This window comes from Drosophila takahashii, chromosome 2L (genome assembly GCF_030179915.1).
Source record: "Drosophila takahashii strain IR98-3 E-12201 chromosome 2L, DtakHiC1v2, whole genome shotgun sequence".
Taxonomy (NCBI): domain Eukaryota; kingdom Metazoa; phylum Arthropoda; class Insecta; order Diptera; family Drosophilidae; genus Drosophila; species Drosophila takahashii.
This window is the reverse complement of record NC_091678.1, coordinates 23,990,257-24,007,721: the sequence shown is the minus strand read 5'-3', so window position 1 is coordinate 24,007,721 and position 17,465 is coordinate 23,990,257. Positions and strand designations below refer to the sequence as shown.

At 38.5% G+C, this 17,465-nt stretch overlaps 1 protein-coding gene across 1 annotated transcript; it reads left to right on the top strand.

The window, feature by feature from the left end:
• The first annotated feature begins 3,258 nt into the window (after positions 1 to 3,258).
• Positions 3,259 to 16,297, top strand: cad (caudal type homeobox). The gene is made up of 2 exons (XM_017149925.3): positions 3,259 to 4,420; positions 15,106 to 16,297. The coding sequence occupies exons 1-2, from the start codon at positions 3,634 to 3,636 to the stop codon at positions 15,585 to 15,587; spliced, it is 1,269 nt and encodes a 422-aa protein (XP_017005414.1). The 5' UTR covers positions 3,259 to 3,633; the 3' UTR covers positions 15,588 to 16,297.
• The last annotated feature ends 1,168 nt before the right edge of the window (positions 16,298 to 17,465 follow it).

Here is a 17,465-nt window from a genome sequence, read left to right as displayed (position 1 = left end):
TTGTACAATTTATTTAGGAAAATATACAATAAAACATAATAACGGAAAACTCGTGATTCATCTCGAACTTGCCTAAAACGCTGTTACCATATGTTTACATAGATCACTTAGGGATTAGCCTTTTTGTGTGCCCCTAATGACTTCCAGGTAACATCATAGACTGTTACATGACTTGCCCGTGCCTGGGATAAAACGCGGCCCAACCTTATAGAACCCATAGGACCTACCCTTCCCCAAGGCCCAGCCCACGCAGTAAATTCCGCCGAATTGTTGACGGTTTGCGAAAAAGAAAAAAATCTGGGCTGTGGCTGCCTAATTGTTGTGTGAACTTTATGGGCCCGATCGATGGGCAGGTCAGCCCACCAGCACCACCTTATAAGCCTTGTTTGGTGTCCCCGTTCCCGCGCGACCTTTACGATCGAGTCCTGATTTCGTTCTTTTGGTCGCGTTCGCGTAATCATAAAATCGCCTTTTGTCCGTGGGCCCTTTCGATTGTTTTACAATATGTTTTGTCTTACGGACATTAAGGGGTTTTTTGTTTGGACACGATCCCGAACCAGTTTTTGGTAGTTGAGCGTTAATAAGTGAGTTTTAAGTACCTTCCTCGCGAGGCCAACTGCCTCGGAGGCTTCTGTTTCCCAAGTTCTTTTCAGGGATCTCGGGTCCTTTCCATTGTGTCAGCTGCATTCATTTCTAATTATTTGACGCGACATTTGCAGTTTTACGATCGCTTTACTGACGACCATCACGACAATCAATGAATGTATTTTTTAAAACTCTGTAAACGATTTCTGGAACTCTCTCGGATTACTCAATCGGCGCGAGCTAAGCGTTTCTTGTTAGGAATCACTATTGGGATTAGCAGAGGAGTTTAGTTTTCTAAAGAAAAATTAATAAGAAAAGAGTGTACTGGGGTGAATTATAGCTGATTTGAATGTAAGTTTGGGCTAACGGTTTGCTTAACTGATTTTACAAATATTTTAACAAGTTTACAAAAGGAAATATTTATTAAATTTCGATCATGTGGAAGGATAACTAAAATGCATCGTGGGTATACTGAAATATTTTATATACAGAGATGTCACAAAAACCATCGATGGTTTGGAAACGATTGGTGTTATAGAATCTATAGAGTTTTGTACATATGAGTTACGGAGTAAATTTTTCTCTGATTTTAGAAACAATTTTATATAGCCCTTATTTGGTCTGTTTTAAATCTATTATTTCGTTTTCGAACGGTTTCTGTGAAACTGAGATTTGAATTAGAGAAAAAATTTGCTTGGAAACGATTTCTGTGACATACATCAGGAGGTTACACTACACAGTCTACACAATTTATATGTTTTTTTTTGCCAACTGATCCCGACTACAAAAATAATTTATTGAAAGACTCAGAAAATCATTTTATAATGTTCAACGTGATTAGTTCTGAGTTTAATTTTTAAAAATTGTCATCAATGCTACAAAAAAACTTTTTAATCGTTATACAGACACCCTAGTGTTTGTATGCCTGCAAATTGTATTATAAAATGTGTGTCGGCCATAAATTATAATTATTTTACATTTATTATTACCATAAATGCTTTAATAAATTATTAGTCCGTATACTAATAAACCGGTTTATTCATTTTTTTCCACATAATTAAAATTATTACTCAATAAAATATGGAAAAAATTATTACTATTCATTAAATTTTCCGAAATATATTAAACATTTTTACAAATATATGTTTTTTTAGATACACTTTTTTAACTATCTAAGAATGTCATTTTAGGAGCAAAGAAGAGCTGGAACATTAAAAAAGTAAAGCGCTTCATACTATTAATAATGTTTTATTTTACTTTTAAAAACGGTTTAAGAATTTGTTCACATAAAAATCTCATTTTATAGATGTAAATATGTTAATTAGGGTGTTGCATTAAAATATTATTTTTCTCACCTTTAAATATGTAGATTTTAGTGTGCAAGGTATGTTTTCGAAGGGTAGAACACGTTATTTTAAGTATCGCTTAAAATGTTTTGATTTTGTTTTTGCAACAAAGATGTCGCCTTCTTTTCCATTTGTTTTCTCTGTAAATTAAAGTTAAAGTTTCGATTTCTAACCTTGTCAACTTATTGATATCGTTAAAATATTTGTTAAAATAAGTGAAACCAAAAAAAAAGTTTGAATAAAGTTTGATCAAAGGCAACAGTACGTATGAGTGATACATTTTACGCATTTTATTCAAAAATGTGTTTTGGAATGCCTTAAGGCGGACCGTATAGACGGGTTAAAGTAAGCCCTAGTATTTATCCAATAAACATTTAATCATAGAAGGATGTATTCAAAAGTTAGTCATAGCAAGTATGGGAACATTTTTTAAGCGGTTGTTTAATTTGAAGGTAAATCTTTTAAAATATTTCTAGGGTAGGTTCTAAAGTAGATATTATGGGATTACTATTTTATGGTACACTTACACTGCATTTTATTTACTAACTTTTAAATGTTACATAATATATCGGTTTAAAGTGTTGCACGTTATCAATGCCAGTTTTCTTCCGCTTTCCTTTTATTCCCCGCGATTTAATATCATTGCTTACATGGCAATTATGGCTATAGCTTTACAACTGTAACTATATCGAGGCGCCCATATAAACGACAATTGCCTGGCAAACAACTAATATATGGACAATGGAGCTCTAAGCCACATCAAATGTGTACAAACAATATATGGTTTATGTATATGGAGAATAAAATCTGGAGGGTAAGCCGTTGATTGTTCTCCAGATAGTGATATATCCGCAGTTAGGACCGTGGAAAAATAATTTTACAGCCACTAATTGCATAATACTCACGCATTTACATCAATGCAATTACTTAATTAGCCAACGGCAATTGCAATTAAAGTACGTACAAATCGAAAGCGGGCCATAAAGGAAAAGGGGTATTTCTTGGCCAAGAAATTACGACAAATTGCCTACCTGGCTCAAAGGGGCGTGGCTACCTGCTTGCCAGCCATCGCAAAGCGGTAAGAAAGAGATGGAGCCCCGGCAGGAAAGAGATGGCACGTCGACACACACAAGCCATCTTGAATTTTGAATGTGCAACGGAAATGAGGGTTAAAAAATTCCACCTAATGGAGGTTTCCGTGGGTCAGAAAGAGACAACCATAGGGCGTTTGGCTTCGGTGGTTGTTTTTGTTTGAGCCTCTCTGCCAGTTTATCTGATTTTCCGTTGCTGTGCCTTTTTTATCAGTCGGGTTTTGCTTTACGTTTCAGTACGTGTTCGACTTGCGTACTGAGTTGACGTCGCCACGCAACGGAATAATATTCAAAAACAGATCTATACCCCCAAAAAAAAGAGTTATATGTTTCGCGTGAGTGAGTGCTAAAAAATAGTGGTTCGCAATATTATCGATACCTCGCATGTGTGTAGTTGTGCCGCAAGAAACACATCACCAGCCAAGTGGTAGCTGTAAAAATTGACAAAGCAAAATATCCTCTATAACCCAACCAAAACTCCAGAAAATGTGCAATTAACAAAATATTGGCTAGCAAGTGGAGAGACAAAGAGCTTAAAGAGGGATTATCGGACATAAGATTGGATAGAAGAATTAACTTCAGAGCAGCGGTGACCTTATATAACCTCAAACATGGTATCGCACTATTACAATACACTGCCCTACACGCAAAAGCACAGTGCTGCTAATTTGGCCTACGCCTCGGCGGCGGGTCAACCCTGGAACTGGACCCCCAACTATCACCATACGCCGCCGAACCATCAGTTTCTGGGCGATGTGGACTCATCGCATGCCGCCCATCATGCGGCCGCTGCCCACCAGATGTACTACAACTCCCATCACATGTTCCACTCGGCGGCGGCGGCCAGTGCCGGGGATTGGCACTCGCCCGCCTCGAGTACGGCGGATAACTTCGTACAGAATGTCCCCACTTCGGCGCACCAGCTGATGCAGCAGCATCACCATCATCACGCCCATGCCTCGAGCAGTTCCGCCAGCTCCGGCAGCAGCAGTAGTGGTGCTCCAGGAGCACCGCAACTCAACGAGACCAACAGCAGCATCGGCGGAGGCGGCGGCGGAGGTGGTGGTGGTGTTGGTTCCGGTGGAGCCACTGATGGAGGACCTGGTTCCGCACCACCCAATCACCAGCAGCATATCGCCGAGGGTCTGCCATCGCCACCGATTACCGTTTCTGGATCGGAGATCTCCAGTCCTGGGGCTCCGACTTCCGCTTCGTCGCCGCATCACCATTTGGCCCACCACCTGAGTGCCGTCGCTGGCAACAACAACAATAGTCCATCCACCCACAACAACAACAACAATAACAATTCGGTGAACAACAACAACAGGACATCGCCATCGAAGCCACAATACTACGAGTGGATGAAGAAGCCCGCCTATCCAGCGCAACCACAGCCAGGTGAGTTCTTGAAGAGCGAGGAGTATTACTATAGTGTATTAGGTATTGTAGATTGTTTTGAGGGCAGAGGAAGGTCGGTTGAAAGCCTGAAAACTATGATATTATGATTTATGGACGACCTCTAAGTTCACTTTACTTGGATTAATATTGTAGGGTTTTCTATTTAAATTCGATTTAAAGGAAGAAGAATATATTAAAATCACTTGGTTTCTAAGAAACCGGTTACTCGTTTCCTCATTTTCCATAAAAGTTGATTTTAATTCGATTTTACATAAGTAAAATTAACTTTTCTTCATCAAAGACCTCGAATCTGCTAAACCACTTCCCAATTTTTTTGTACCCGATTTCTTAGTCACTCCGATCAATTTGCATATAACTGAATTTTGGTGTGACCTTCGATTCCTCCCCACCCTGGAGATTGGGTTTCTCCCGCATCCGCCTCGTCACATTCCGAATTTCGAAGATTTCATATTCCCTAACACAGTGCCGTGCATTGTCTTCCCGTCAAGCTCGTGCTGTTCGCGCTTTTCCCCTACCGATCTGACTACATATATGGGATTTTATAAGAAACCGTTTACCTGACGCGGATCCAATGGCCAATTAGCTCATAAAAATCAAATTCTGTTCAAGCTCCAGTTTTATGATATTCAGTTGGGGTCGAGAGATCCCCGATTCGACGCCTTGATTTATGGGCATGCCCTTACACTAGTCGTATGAGTCTTGTGTTTGTTTGACTCTGTCTCGGTCGATTCTATTGACTAATTTTGTATCGTAAATCAATTTAACTATAAAAACTTATAAATGGTTTGATCAACGTCTCTGAAAACCTTCCAATATTTAATGGAAAACCTAAACAAAGTAGATGACCCGAAAGAGAGTGAATGGAAAGGAAGAAAGGTGAACCGATCTCACAGCAATTAGCATTGTGTGGAGTGTCTAATTCGGGAGTTCTCAAAGGTGTGGAGTATTTCGTTTTTTGGTTTTATTTATTTACTTAAAAATTAGTATAGTTTTTTAAAGAAGAGATCCTTAGGTCAGAGAGTAAAGTACCTTTTCTTTTACGCAGTTCATGCAAATTTCTTGCTTTTAATTTCGTTATTCTTTTTTGCTTATTTTCATTCTGTTTGCCTTGTTCCCACACCTTTTAAAAAACAAGCAAAAGCAATGCAAATGTCAATGCAGCGATCACAAACAGAAGAAGGGAATAAACACTCACACATTTGCTCACGATTTATGACCCCGGGGCGCATGTCAAGAAAAAAAAGAGACGACGACGATATCGACAATATCGCCGATATCCATTAAGCCCATAAAATCTGTTGGTATGCAATTAACGTTTATTGCCGTCGCCCGTTGCTGTTGTTGTCGCTTAATCCAGCTGGTCAAGCCGACAAGGCAACTTAAGTTTGCCTTATATATTACTCAAAACCCCTTTCTTTAAGTATTTACCTTTTGGCGGTACAGCGATTATCACTTTTTGGAGTATTTTGTGTTTAATTTTCGGTTTAATGTTAGAAGAAAGAAATTCAAACTGAGATCATAGATCCTAGCAATATAAATCTGAACGTTAAGTTTATTAAACTAACGATTCAAAGTCGTTAAAAGAATAATTGTAAGGTATGACAAATAGCTTTTACTTTGCAGTGAAAACTGTATTAGCTCTATTAATGCGATGACTAATGTTTCGTGATTTTTAATAGATTTATAAAAGTTCCATTTTTCTTTTTGTTAGTGGGGCATGTGTGGCAGGGCACGTCAAAGGCCCACTTCAACTTTTGGGGTGTGGCAATAAAACGGCAACCACAATTGCCGGTGGATCCAGATGCCTTGTACTTTTGTTTCAATGGCTGGTGGTTCTGGCAGGTTTTGCGATTAGATTAGCGTGGGGGAAATCAAATAAACGCCCGCCCTGTCAATAAGTCCTGGGTTCCCACCCTCCACTCACCGTACTATTCTCTATGTGGTTACGAGTTCTATTTTCTGTTGCTTCAATAATGTACCAAGTGATATGAAAACGTGGCCACACAAAAAAAAAGAGTTTTTTTCGTGCTATCTAAAACGTCAAAAGTATTGTTGATAAGCGATTCCGTTGCGTTTGCGACGGGCATATTGATTAAAACAATATAGGGCCATAAACCAATAAAAATTAGTATTACTTCCAATAAAAACTAAATAGCGACATTTACGATCAAATCTATGCAATCATTATTAAACGGCAAGAAATTTTAGTTCCCGAGTAGATGGTTGTGAAAAGGAACTTGAAATATGTGAAATTTGAGTTTCTTGATATACCAATCCTCCTTTTAACTACGTTATGCTCAGAACATATTCCAAAATATTTGACCTTGTGTATTTTACCTCTTATTTGTTTGGTAATCCAATAATTTGCCAACTTTTTAGTATTAAAAATCCATTATTGCGTTGTTTGGCAACCATAATTTATTATCGTTATAATTTCTTAGGGGAAATAAATGTATCTACCAGCCCAAGGAGTTCTTACCGGGATTGCCTGTAGATTTTCAGCATTGCCAGTGTTGGGACATAAAAAACTAATGCCACCTGACACATTGAGATTTAATGTGTCAATATGCACAGAAAATTTATATCTAGCCACATAAATAACAAAACGAAGAAAGGGGAAAAGAGAAAAAATACAATATATGGCAAGGCCTGGATTTATGTTGATTTCCCCGACGCATCCGAACATGTTATAGTATTTCATCGATATAAAGGTAGGATACATTTGTGGTCCGATTTTGGGGCTGGGCTCTTTAGTCTGGGGCCCCCAAGATAAGCCATTAAAAATGGCCACTAAATGCAGTCGAACTATGGTTCGTTTTTGTTATCAGCACTATCAATGTTTGCCGATGACATTTACCCTTCCACCCCCGTCCAAAGTATATTTTTCTCTCTGCCCCTCCATGTGTCAAAAATGAAGTCCAATTTTGGTTCGGGTTCGGGTTCGGACTGATCTATATGGAGTGTGCGTTTGGTGCGTTGATTGACATGATGGGATTAGCATAGAACTCGCTCGCTGGCTGTCCCTCTCCATTTGTCACGGACTTGTTACCATTGTGTCATTTACTTTGGGCTTAGTTGTCCAAATACATAACAAAATCATGTTTGGGTTTTTCCTGTGGTATTTGTATTGGCTCTGATATTGGTAATAACCAGAAATTTTAGTCTTGCACCAAAGCCCTAGGCACACAGGCCATGTCTCTGTATATATATTTGTAGGTCTCCACTTTTGTATACGTTGTTCGATTTATTTTGATATACCATTCGAGGTGTATCGAGTTTATATTGGAGGCGCTAGGGATTTCGAGAGCTTAAATTGGGGTTACGAAAAGCTTACTCAATAAAGTGATAAATTAAAATGGTAACTGTTCAAAATGGGGGTACGAAAATGTGTCAGGCAAAGTATTTATTGAAATTGGCAACTTTTTTCGTCAGGTTGGAATTATAATTTAAGCAGACTGAAAATATAATATCTGTTTCAAAAACTTCTGGTCCTAAGGCCCTGACATTATGACTATAAAGGAAATAAAATATTCCTCCAGGTAGTCATAGTATTTCTTTAAGCTCCAAAGATCATAATAAAAATACTTTTATAATTGAAATCCAATTATTTTTCCCCTTATTTGAAACTATCTTTTACCCAGTCCTGCCTCAAGTAATTTTATCAATGAAAGTAAACACGAAAGAGACCCCAGAAATTGTAAATTATAGCTTACGTTTCCTGTTCAGCCATAAACCATAATATCATAATGGACGAGAAGTGCCAGGTCAAGCAGTATACTACGATATATAGTATGTAGAACATATGGGGGAAATGGGGAACGCAAAAGCCTTTTGTTTGGGGGGACAACTTGGCCAAGCAGCGACAGGAAAATCCGATTGTCAATCAACTTTGGTCCGAGCTAAATTATGACAACAAAAAATGGTGTGCGATGATGATGGTTCGGATGACACCTGCTTATGTCTCAGGCCAAAGTCGACCGATTGAATGATTGACTGATTGAAGATTGAAGGGGGGCAGACGCTGGTGACGCGCCAAGCGAAATTCTGATTTCATTTCGAGTTGTTTGGCGATTCCTTTTATGAGGTGACAACATTTACGATACGGTAGCAAAAAACGGAAAGAAAGATTTGCAATTCCCCATATACTCATACATATATGGCCGGTGGCCAACGTTAATCGCTTAACAATACAATAAAGTAGCAATAATTATAAAAAACTAAATTAAATGCCCCCGCCATAACCATGAATGAACGACTGAATGAGAATATATATGATTGCCATATTTGTGATTTTTATGCCCGACTTTGATTAGGATGATTATACGCTTGATGAGCTTGGGGATTACTATTGCCCAGTGCGGGACTCTCTGGTCGGATTGTGTTTCCGAGCAGCAGAGCAGTACATATATTTCCCTGATTTTGTTTGCGCCTGCAACATTTGCTCAGTTTCACCTCAGAGTTTAAACAAATATTGTTGCACACTGACCCGAACCGTTTGCCTGGGCTAACCCACTGAGATAAGGGAGAATCGGTGGGGGAATCCCTAGGTAATTTATAGTTTGCTTCCTCGGCCGCAGCCGTAAGAATTTATTGCATATTATTTTGTTTAATAGTTTTATGAAGCGCAAATTTGCTTTCAATTATGTGGGTTCCAGTGGGCTTACAAATATTTATAGTAGTTTTTTGTGGTCAATGGGTTGATGTATAGATTTTTGATGACTTTGATGGGGCTCTTAATATATTTCTTTTGATAAGCTTTGCTTTTTATATCGACCGGTTGAGAATGAAGCGAAGTAAGTCGTTTAAACTTGTACCTGTTTATATTCCATTTGTGAGGATATTTTATGAAATCTTTAAGAAATATTTTTATAAGTAATAGAAATCTAATCTAATATTCTTATAAAATCCCCGCCAAATCGCAGATCTGTGCAGCTCGCCCAACTTAGAGGATCTGAGTGAATTGCTGGACTCAAGCGGTAGGAGGCATATCCATACCATGGATATCCATTTTCTTTCCATTTATTACTACAACAAATTATAGTTAACTTTCATTTTTCGTCTCTAATGCGATTTTTGTGTTTTTCGTTTTGATGCATGCAATTATTTTGGGATGGGGGATATCATAAAGTTCCCCCTCTTCCTCCTCATATTCCTCTAAATCATATAGCCATAAATTTTATTGCATGCGTCGTCGTCGTGGCAAATAATTAACGTACATTTGAAAATATTTTTTTGTGGCCTAAAGAAAAATACCCCTTCTTCTTTTATTCTCTCCACCTTTTGAGTTTTTTTCTGTATTTTTCCCTGCATTTTTCTATTGCCTGACTTGGGGTATTTATGGCTTTAATGGCGTCTCATTCAGGCCATAAGCAGGCCTTTTTTTTGGATGGCTGCCATTTTTTCAGGCCGTATTTGCCTTTCTTTCTTGTCCACTTCCATCTCGCTCGCTCTACCTCTTTTTCTGTTCAAGCCATAAATAAAACGAGCTCTGAGTCAGACTTGGAATTAAAGTTGGAGGGTTTTTGGAGCCATCGCTGCCATTGGCGTGCTATAAGGTTGCGTGCTGCTCTTATATGTATGTAGCACATATATCTGAACACGTACAAGCGGCATTCGTTTGTTGCACGCGATCTGATAATATTATTATTATTTCCACTCCGCCTCGTATTTTTTTCCACCTCCTGGCATTTTATAAGGCTGCGTGCCAGGGTGATCAAAGGAGGAGGAGGGTTCAACTATACATATCTGGGAGTGGTCTCCATAGAGGGGCAAACCCGAAGAAGAACTTACATTTGCATATGTCTGCATGCCATATAAAGTGTTTGCATGTCGCATGTTTTATGTTGATGGTGGCCATTTTGAATTTTCTCTTCTTGTTCGAGCTTAATTTTATATGTGTGGATATTTATGAACCGGTCCATAAGTCAACAGGAATTTCTTGGCTATAATTTGAAGCCATTTACTTGGTTACATAATCGAGTAAAGATACTATGTCATCTTAACTTAGTTGGTGATAAGAATTTAGGAAAATTTCCATAAAATTTAATATAAAGAGTTCATTACCACGTTACTATATAAAAGCACGCTATATGATATCATAAATTTAACCAAACAATTCCCTTTGCAAGTCAAGTAAGAAGTTACGGCTTGCTTAATTTACAATTCCCAAAAACCGAAATCTCTCTGCAAACCCTTTGTCACCCCATCTTCCACCAAGGACCGGATACCGTTACAGTAGGCTCGAGCCCAGAAAAGGAAGAAAAAGGAAAAATAAACGTCAAATCGAATCAAATGATTTTATGATGTAATTTGAGCTAATATTTACGATATAAGAGCAGCTAAAACATCAGCAAAATGCCAAATAAATGTTATTGTTATATTGTCGCTTTGGTGGTGAGAGACAAACAAACATGTACATATAGACCCGATGCCGCCCCTTCCTGTATTCCACATTTATGATGCTGGAAAATGGAAAGGAAAATGCCAAAACAAAGGCAGTGCAAAAAAATAGTAACAAAGAAAAACCCAAACATTTCGCCAAAGTCTTTAAGTTGGGCGAAAACTGGGGAGACTTCCCAGCGAAAGAGGGGGTAAAAAAGTCAAGTGTTGAGGTTTGTGTGTCCAAATCCCTGGGGTGCCATTGATGAAATTGCTCCTTCCGTTGGCTTTCGAGGACTTCCTTTTGCCACAAAACTTTCGCTCCGAGCTTTAATCTGCCACCACAAAAACGTTTAAATTCGAGGCGAGCCAACTTATGGAAGGCAGGTAATAAATGTCTCCCAATAGATTTTCATGGGTTGGACAAAAGAGACAACGGACCGAAAGGAAGATGTCACAGGGGGTGGTGTTCAACACTCAGTGACATATTAACGCCCAGCGGGGGTGGTGAAAAAAAACCACCACGTAAGCCATAACATCTGAAGACCCTCCACCAGTGACCGTAACTAACCGCAATAGTAACATCAGTTACCCAACTGTAACGGGAACTCAACTTGTCCTTGGCCACTGATTTTTCCCCAGGGGGCGGACCACATAATTGCCCAGCAATCAACAGCTGTTCTAATAGGGAAAAGACAAGACTAGACCTCAACCTGATATAATTTATTACCCAAATGATCTTTACTCTTGCTCTATTTCTGTTGTGTTTGATATTATAGTCCCGCTTTCCACTGTTTAAACAGTTTTCTTTGTCGGCATTTGAAGTTATGTTATGGTACATCGACAGTAGGATTGTTGGTGTTTAGACAGGAATTATTGAATGCACTGAGAGATCTCCGAACTTTTATGACAATAAATTATTAAAATTGTGGGTTAGTGATTGCATAAGATATATACAGACATTTTGCCTTCGGATAATATTTCGTTCACTTAGTAGTAAAGAAATCAAGATCGGGTAACACAAGAAAACATTGTGAAATATTTCGCACAGTGCTTAAAAAACCAATCAGCCCATTAACTTCTCCCGTGAAGAACAGAACCCTTACTATATACGCACTCGATGAGTGAAGAACAACCATTAAAGCTTATCTGGACAAATGTTCAACGATTTACCCCCGGGGCTTCAGACTCTACAGTTTGTAACTCCATCGATATTGATACAGACCTCAACTGGGATTAGGAGGTGCGTATGGTCTCCACCTTTTTGAACTTTGCCGACGGGAAAAGCCAACTAACTAATCTATCGTTACGTGTGGAGTGAGATATTATAGAGCAAACACAAACGACAGTCAATAGCATTAACAGTTCAAAATCAAACTTTCAATTAGGTGGAGCAACTTATAGAGGGATATATCGAGTTAAGAACCCCATTCGATATAAATTACGGTGCGTTCACTCATGACGCGTTGGGCCCCAGTGACAAAGTCATAAAAAAATGTCACACCTTGACGCACAATTTTTATTTAATTGCTAATAAAATACGCTGAAGCCAAGCATTATATATAACGGATGAATATCCCCAGATATATATCAGGCAGATTTTCGAGCACAATTATTTGCCAAAGTGACGAGGTTTTTCTTCGGTTGATATCCGTTGTTTTTCGCCATTCATTCACAATCTTATCTTCCTGGGGAAGACGAAAGTGGAGATTTTAGTAGGATCTTAGTGGTTCAGACAATGGAGCATTAGCATTAGGATCAAGTTGATCCACATTCATGGCGTTTGCTTTGCCTCGTTTATTAACGCAATAAAACACTCAGTACGGCTGGGATAGTGACTTTATAGTTGTGCATATAATACGTGTACGATTTATTAGATTATGGCCGTGAAGGTCAGTCGAGCCAGGCACCCCTGAACCACCCACCGCCCTCCGGGGCGTGTGCTCCAGTTTGGGCCTAATTCCGTGCGGATTTTCTCGTGTTTGTGCTCCGTTTTCAGGTGTGAGGAATTGGAGCCTCCAAGTGGTAACCAGATAAAGCCAAGTGGTGTGTGTTCGTGGGTCTTAGATAGAGATAACGCCGAATGTGGTGCAGCCTCTTGGAGGTTGTTCTGGGCTCTTCTGATCCACAGATGGTGTAAAAGAGGTCGGAATGTAAGAAATATTGGCGGGAAATGATTAGGTAGGGTGGAAGACTTCTTTAGAACGGATAATATTTAAAGGATTATATTGTAAAACGTTCAAAAAAAACATAGAAACTAAAAATTAAATAAAATAATTAATGTGAAGAATTAAATTATTTAAAACCAAAAGATTAATTTAATAAGAATAATTTATGTATAGTAGTTAATTTTTAGAGTATAAAATTTACTTTATAATCAACTACTTATTACGAAACTTCATCAACATCTTGGAAAATATCCATCTTACTCATAGTTTACCTCACATTGCGAAATCGTTCGAAATGTTTTCTACAATTTACTTAGTAAATCCTCAAATCTGATAATATTGTTGTTTTAATTTAGTTTTTTTATTTGAACACTTCCTCAAATCCGTCAAGTCTGTCTAAACAAGCTATTTCTGTGTGTGTGTGTTGGACTGTTCTGGGAGCCAAGCCCACTTTATCAGTAGATTGGAGGCCCAAGAACACGCGCAAGAAGATTTTCCCAACAAAAGTACTAAAAATGGCAAGGGAGACTGAAAATTTTAGATTTATAATGTGAAGCGAAAAAAACCTAGATTATGAGTGTGTGCTCAACAAGGTTTTACCATTATTATTTTGCCGAGTTCTTCTTTATACGATTGCCACATTAGACTAAGCAAACGAGGAGCCAGAGCGACAGCAATAAATTCACGTCTAAATAAAGTGTAAAAGATAAATAGAAGAGTGAGGAAGATAAGTGGCCAGAAGTAACGGTTTAGTGGGTTTTGTGGAAAACATAGAAATCTAGCAATTGTAATGTGATTCTTCTTTAATGAAAGACAATTAAAAGGCAATTCTGAAAATAATTTAGGAAAGAAAAAATTCAATAGAGTTAGGAAGAATTGGTAAAATAGTTATGACACTATCATACGATTAACTTAATACAAACAAATATTAAAAATTCCCAAATTAACCAGACAAGAAGCAAGTACAATGATTATTATATCATTGTTATGACCATATATTATTTATCGTAGGGCATCTTCAGGTCTTTAACACCTAGTCTTTGCACTCTGTTCCTTACTCTCCCTTCTCTCTATCTCTTGCTGTTACCGTTGAACTTTATCATCTGTGAAAATATTTGTTTGTTTGCCTATTTGCACAATTTTAATTGTGAGAACACTACGGTATCGTTGTACATAAAAAATTAGAGCAAAATCCCCAAGCCGAAATGCTGTTTGCTTAAAAAAAATGCTTCTCGCTGGTGTGGGTGTGTTTATCACGTAGGCAGACTGTGCCACGATCCCGTGGCCTTTTTCATGCCTTTGGAGATGAGCTATCCAACGTTTTCTGGGGTTTTTCTATCCTCTGTGGGTTTGTGGCTATGTCATTTATTTGAATTTTGATTGACTAATTGCGCAGCTCAGCGCCGTATTGCCCATTTCTACGATTCTACACAGAATCGTTACTCCCAGAGTCGTCGGCTCTTTGTGAATTATTTTTCATGTTTTCCGCTTCGACTTGGGGTTGCTCCTCCAATCTTGGTATACAGCATGTGACAGCCTTCTATGGCTATCATAATTTAAATATTGTCATCTATTATAACAAGATGAGCTGGTTCAGAGAAACATGTTTGTCCACCTGACGGCAGTCACTCCGCTCGCTTGGCACTCATTTAAAAAAAAGAATGAGGCGGCCTGGCAACTTGCAAACTTGGTCAACAGTCAGGGCCTTCTGACGACAAAAAATTGCACATGATCTTCTTTTTTTAAAGTAATTTGAGAAAGTTTTGTATAGGTTAAATGATATTTTATATTTCAATTTGTAATCACAGTTATCACACTTTCTATTGCACTTGAAGAAATTCATCGGTTACTAAATATTTTTAATATATCATTGTTGAATTAAAATTTGTTATTATTGGTTTTCTATAGGATGAAATCTCGCTAATCTAGTTTTGTTGAATGCCTTTTTATACAACAATTCGAACGTTTTTTGAGTTCAGATTTTAATAGATTAAAGTTTTGGAAAACGGTGTTTATCCAATATTTATCAGATTGATGTTACGGAATGGTTTTCGCATGGTTTAGTTTAATTAGTTTTTTTCTACCTTACTTATGTGCCTTTCCTTATTTCTTCCACAGGAAAAACCCGCACCAAGGACAAGTACCGAGTGGTCTACACCGATTTCCAGCGCCTGGAACTGGAGAAGGAGTACTGCACGTCCCGTTACATTACCATCCGGCGCAAGAGCGAGTTGGCCCAGACGCTGTCGCTGTCGGAGCGTCAGGTGAAAATATGGTTCCAGAACCGCCGCGCCAAGGAGCGCAAGCAGAACAAGAAGGGCAGCGATCCGAATGTGATGGGCGTGGGTGTGCAGCATACGGATTATAGCCAACTTTTGGACGCCAAAGCGAAGCTGGAGCCGGGCCTGCACTTGCCCCATTCGCTGGCCCACTCGATGAACCCGATGGCGGCGATGAATATACCCGCAATGCGACTCCATCCCCATTTGGCCGCCCACAGTCACTCGTTGGCGGCGGCGGCGGCGCATTCACACCAGCTGCAGCAGCAGCACAGTGCGCAAATGTCCGCTGCGGCGGCAGTGGGAACGCTCTCAATGTGACACGATCATTCATGTTATGCTAGCGGTGGCATCAACGTTAATAGCAGCGATAATAACAGTTACATGGAGCCCCAGCACTCGCTGCTGGGTGAGAGCGAGAGGGGCGTGGGAGGGGGTCAGTGCGATGGCTCCTATAGCGCACCCGCTCTCGCCTTGGACTTGGCTTAACCCTTAGGTCGCGCAGTCAGACTGTTTCGACCAAACCAACGAGAAAATAAGCACCCAATTAAATGGAGGAGGACCTGGCGGCCGTTGCACCTTGAATATTGCACGTTGTTAATTTTTGTGATTGTATATTCCTGGTTTTAACACACGTCAATGTCCTCTTAGCTAAACAAGTCCCATATTCTTGTATTATGTTTGTTTTTTGTTCAACGTACATATGTAATTAAAAGTAAATGTTTAGCTCGTAAGCTGTAGTCCCTAAGTTGCCCAGGAAAAACAAAACAATTCAAACCAGCCGTCCCAGCCGTTTAAAGTTTACAATTATTCGCAGCAACTTAACATTATTTTAGTACAAGCAATTAATTTTAGAACGCAACTTGAGCCCGTGTAAATATCCACATAAAAAGAGTTTTAACGTTTATTACTTTTATACATCGTAATAACAATTAGCCGTAGTTTAATCTAGCTGTACTAAATGTAAAATGTAATGCATTTTTCGAGCACAAAAGCAAAATACAATATAAATAAATAATAATTTTAACATATTCATCCGCAGTTTCACTTAGTTCAATTTTGGCGGCAATTAATTTATAACTTGTGAATGTATGTGTGTATATGTATGTGCTTAGCTATTTAAATAAAATATGAACAATAAAAATACAACATTTGATGGCAATTTTTAATGTATCACTGGGGTTAACAAGGGTTAACGTTCACAGCTACGCTCCACCTACCAAAAGCAACAACAACAAAGGCGGCAAACGTCAATCAATTAACCGCCCCTTCTCTTTGCACACCCATTCGCCTCTCCACTCGGCCATTATCGTTTCTACGGTTGGCTCGCTCGCACTCACGCAAACCGAGTGGGGTCAGTTGGACGATTGCATTTTGCCTGCAATTAGAGTTCATAAAATGTCAATTAAATGCGGATAGCATGTTGTGAATTTATGCGAAAAAATTGTGCAAGTGTGTAAAATAAATTTAAATTTTGTTTACTCTGACAAGTACGGAAATTAAAATTAAAATTAAATGGATGCAAATATTTGAAAACTAATAAATAAAAATCTTTTAAATTCTCTAAACTGAAAACTCTTGTGGAATTGTCTTGGACTTGCGACGAAGAACAAAACATAACTGGCACTCTAAAACCTGGGAAAACAAAACATCTAACGAGGCTATGGTCATAAGTTGTGGGTTGAATTTAAGATTCAATTAAAAATTGGAAATGGATTAAAATTGTGAACATTTTTGTTGAAGCAGGAGATTTTACCTTTGGTTGGCTATTTCAGACTGGTTAATAATCACTACCTCTTAAGGCTATTACTTTTTAAGTGTAATACCTGATCAAATTTCACAAATTTATATCATGAAATGTAGGTGTTTTTTATATTACGTGTTTTAGCAAAACATATGGCTAAAGAAATACATTTTTTGGATGTAAAATCCTTAAACTGATTACTTCAACAAGCAATATAAGTGAAATTTATATTCGCAATAAATTAGAAAATTCAAATGAAATCCCAGTCGGTCTATAGGGAATGCAAAGGAACAGACCCATTGACTTGGCGCCCGTCACAACAAACAAGGTGATCTGAAGTGCCAGACGATAGGATCATGAACATATAGTACACATCTAGCACTTATACACACAAAAAAATTTGCTTGGTAAAATTGACCAACAAAGATAGTTACGTAACTATTAAAATAGTTACG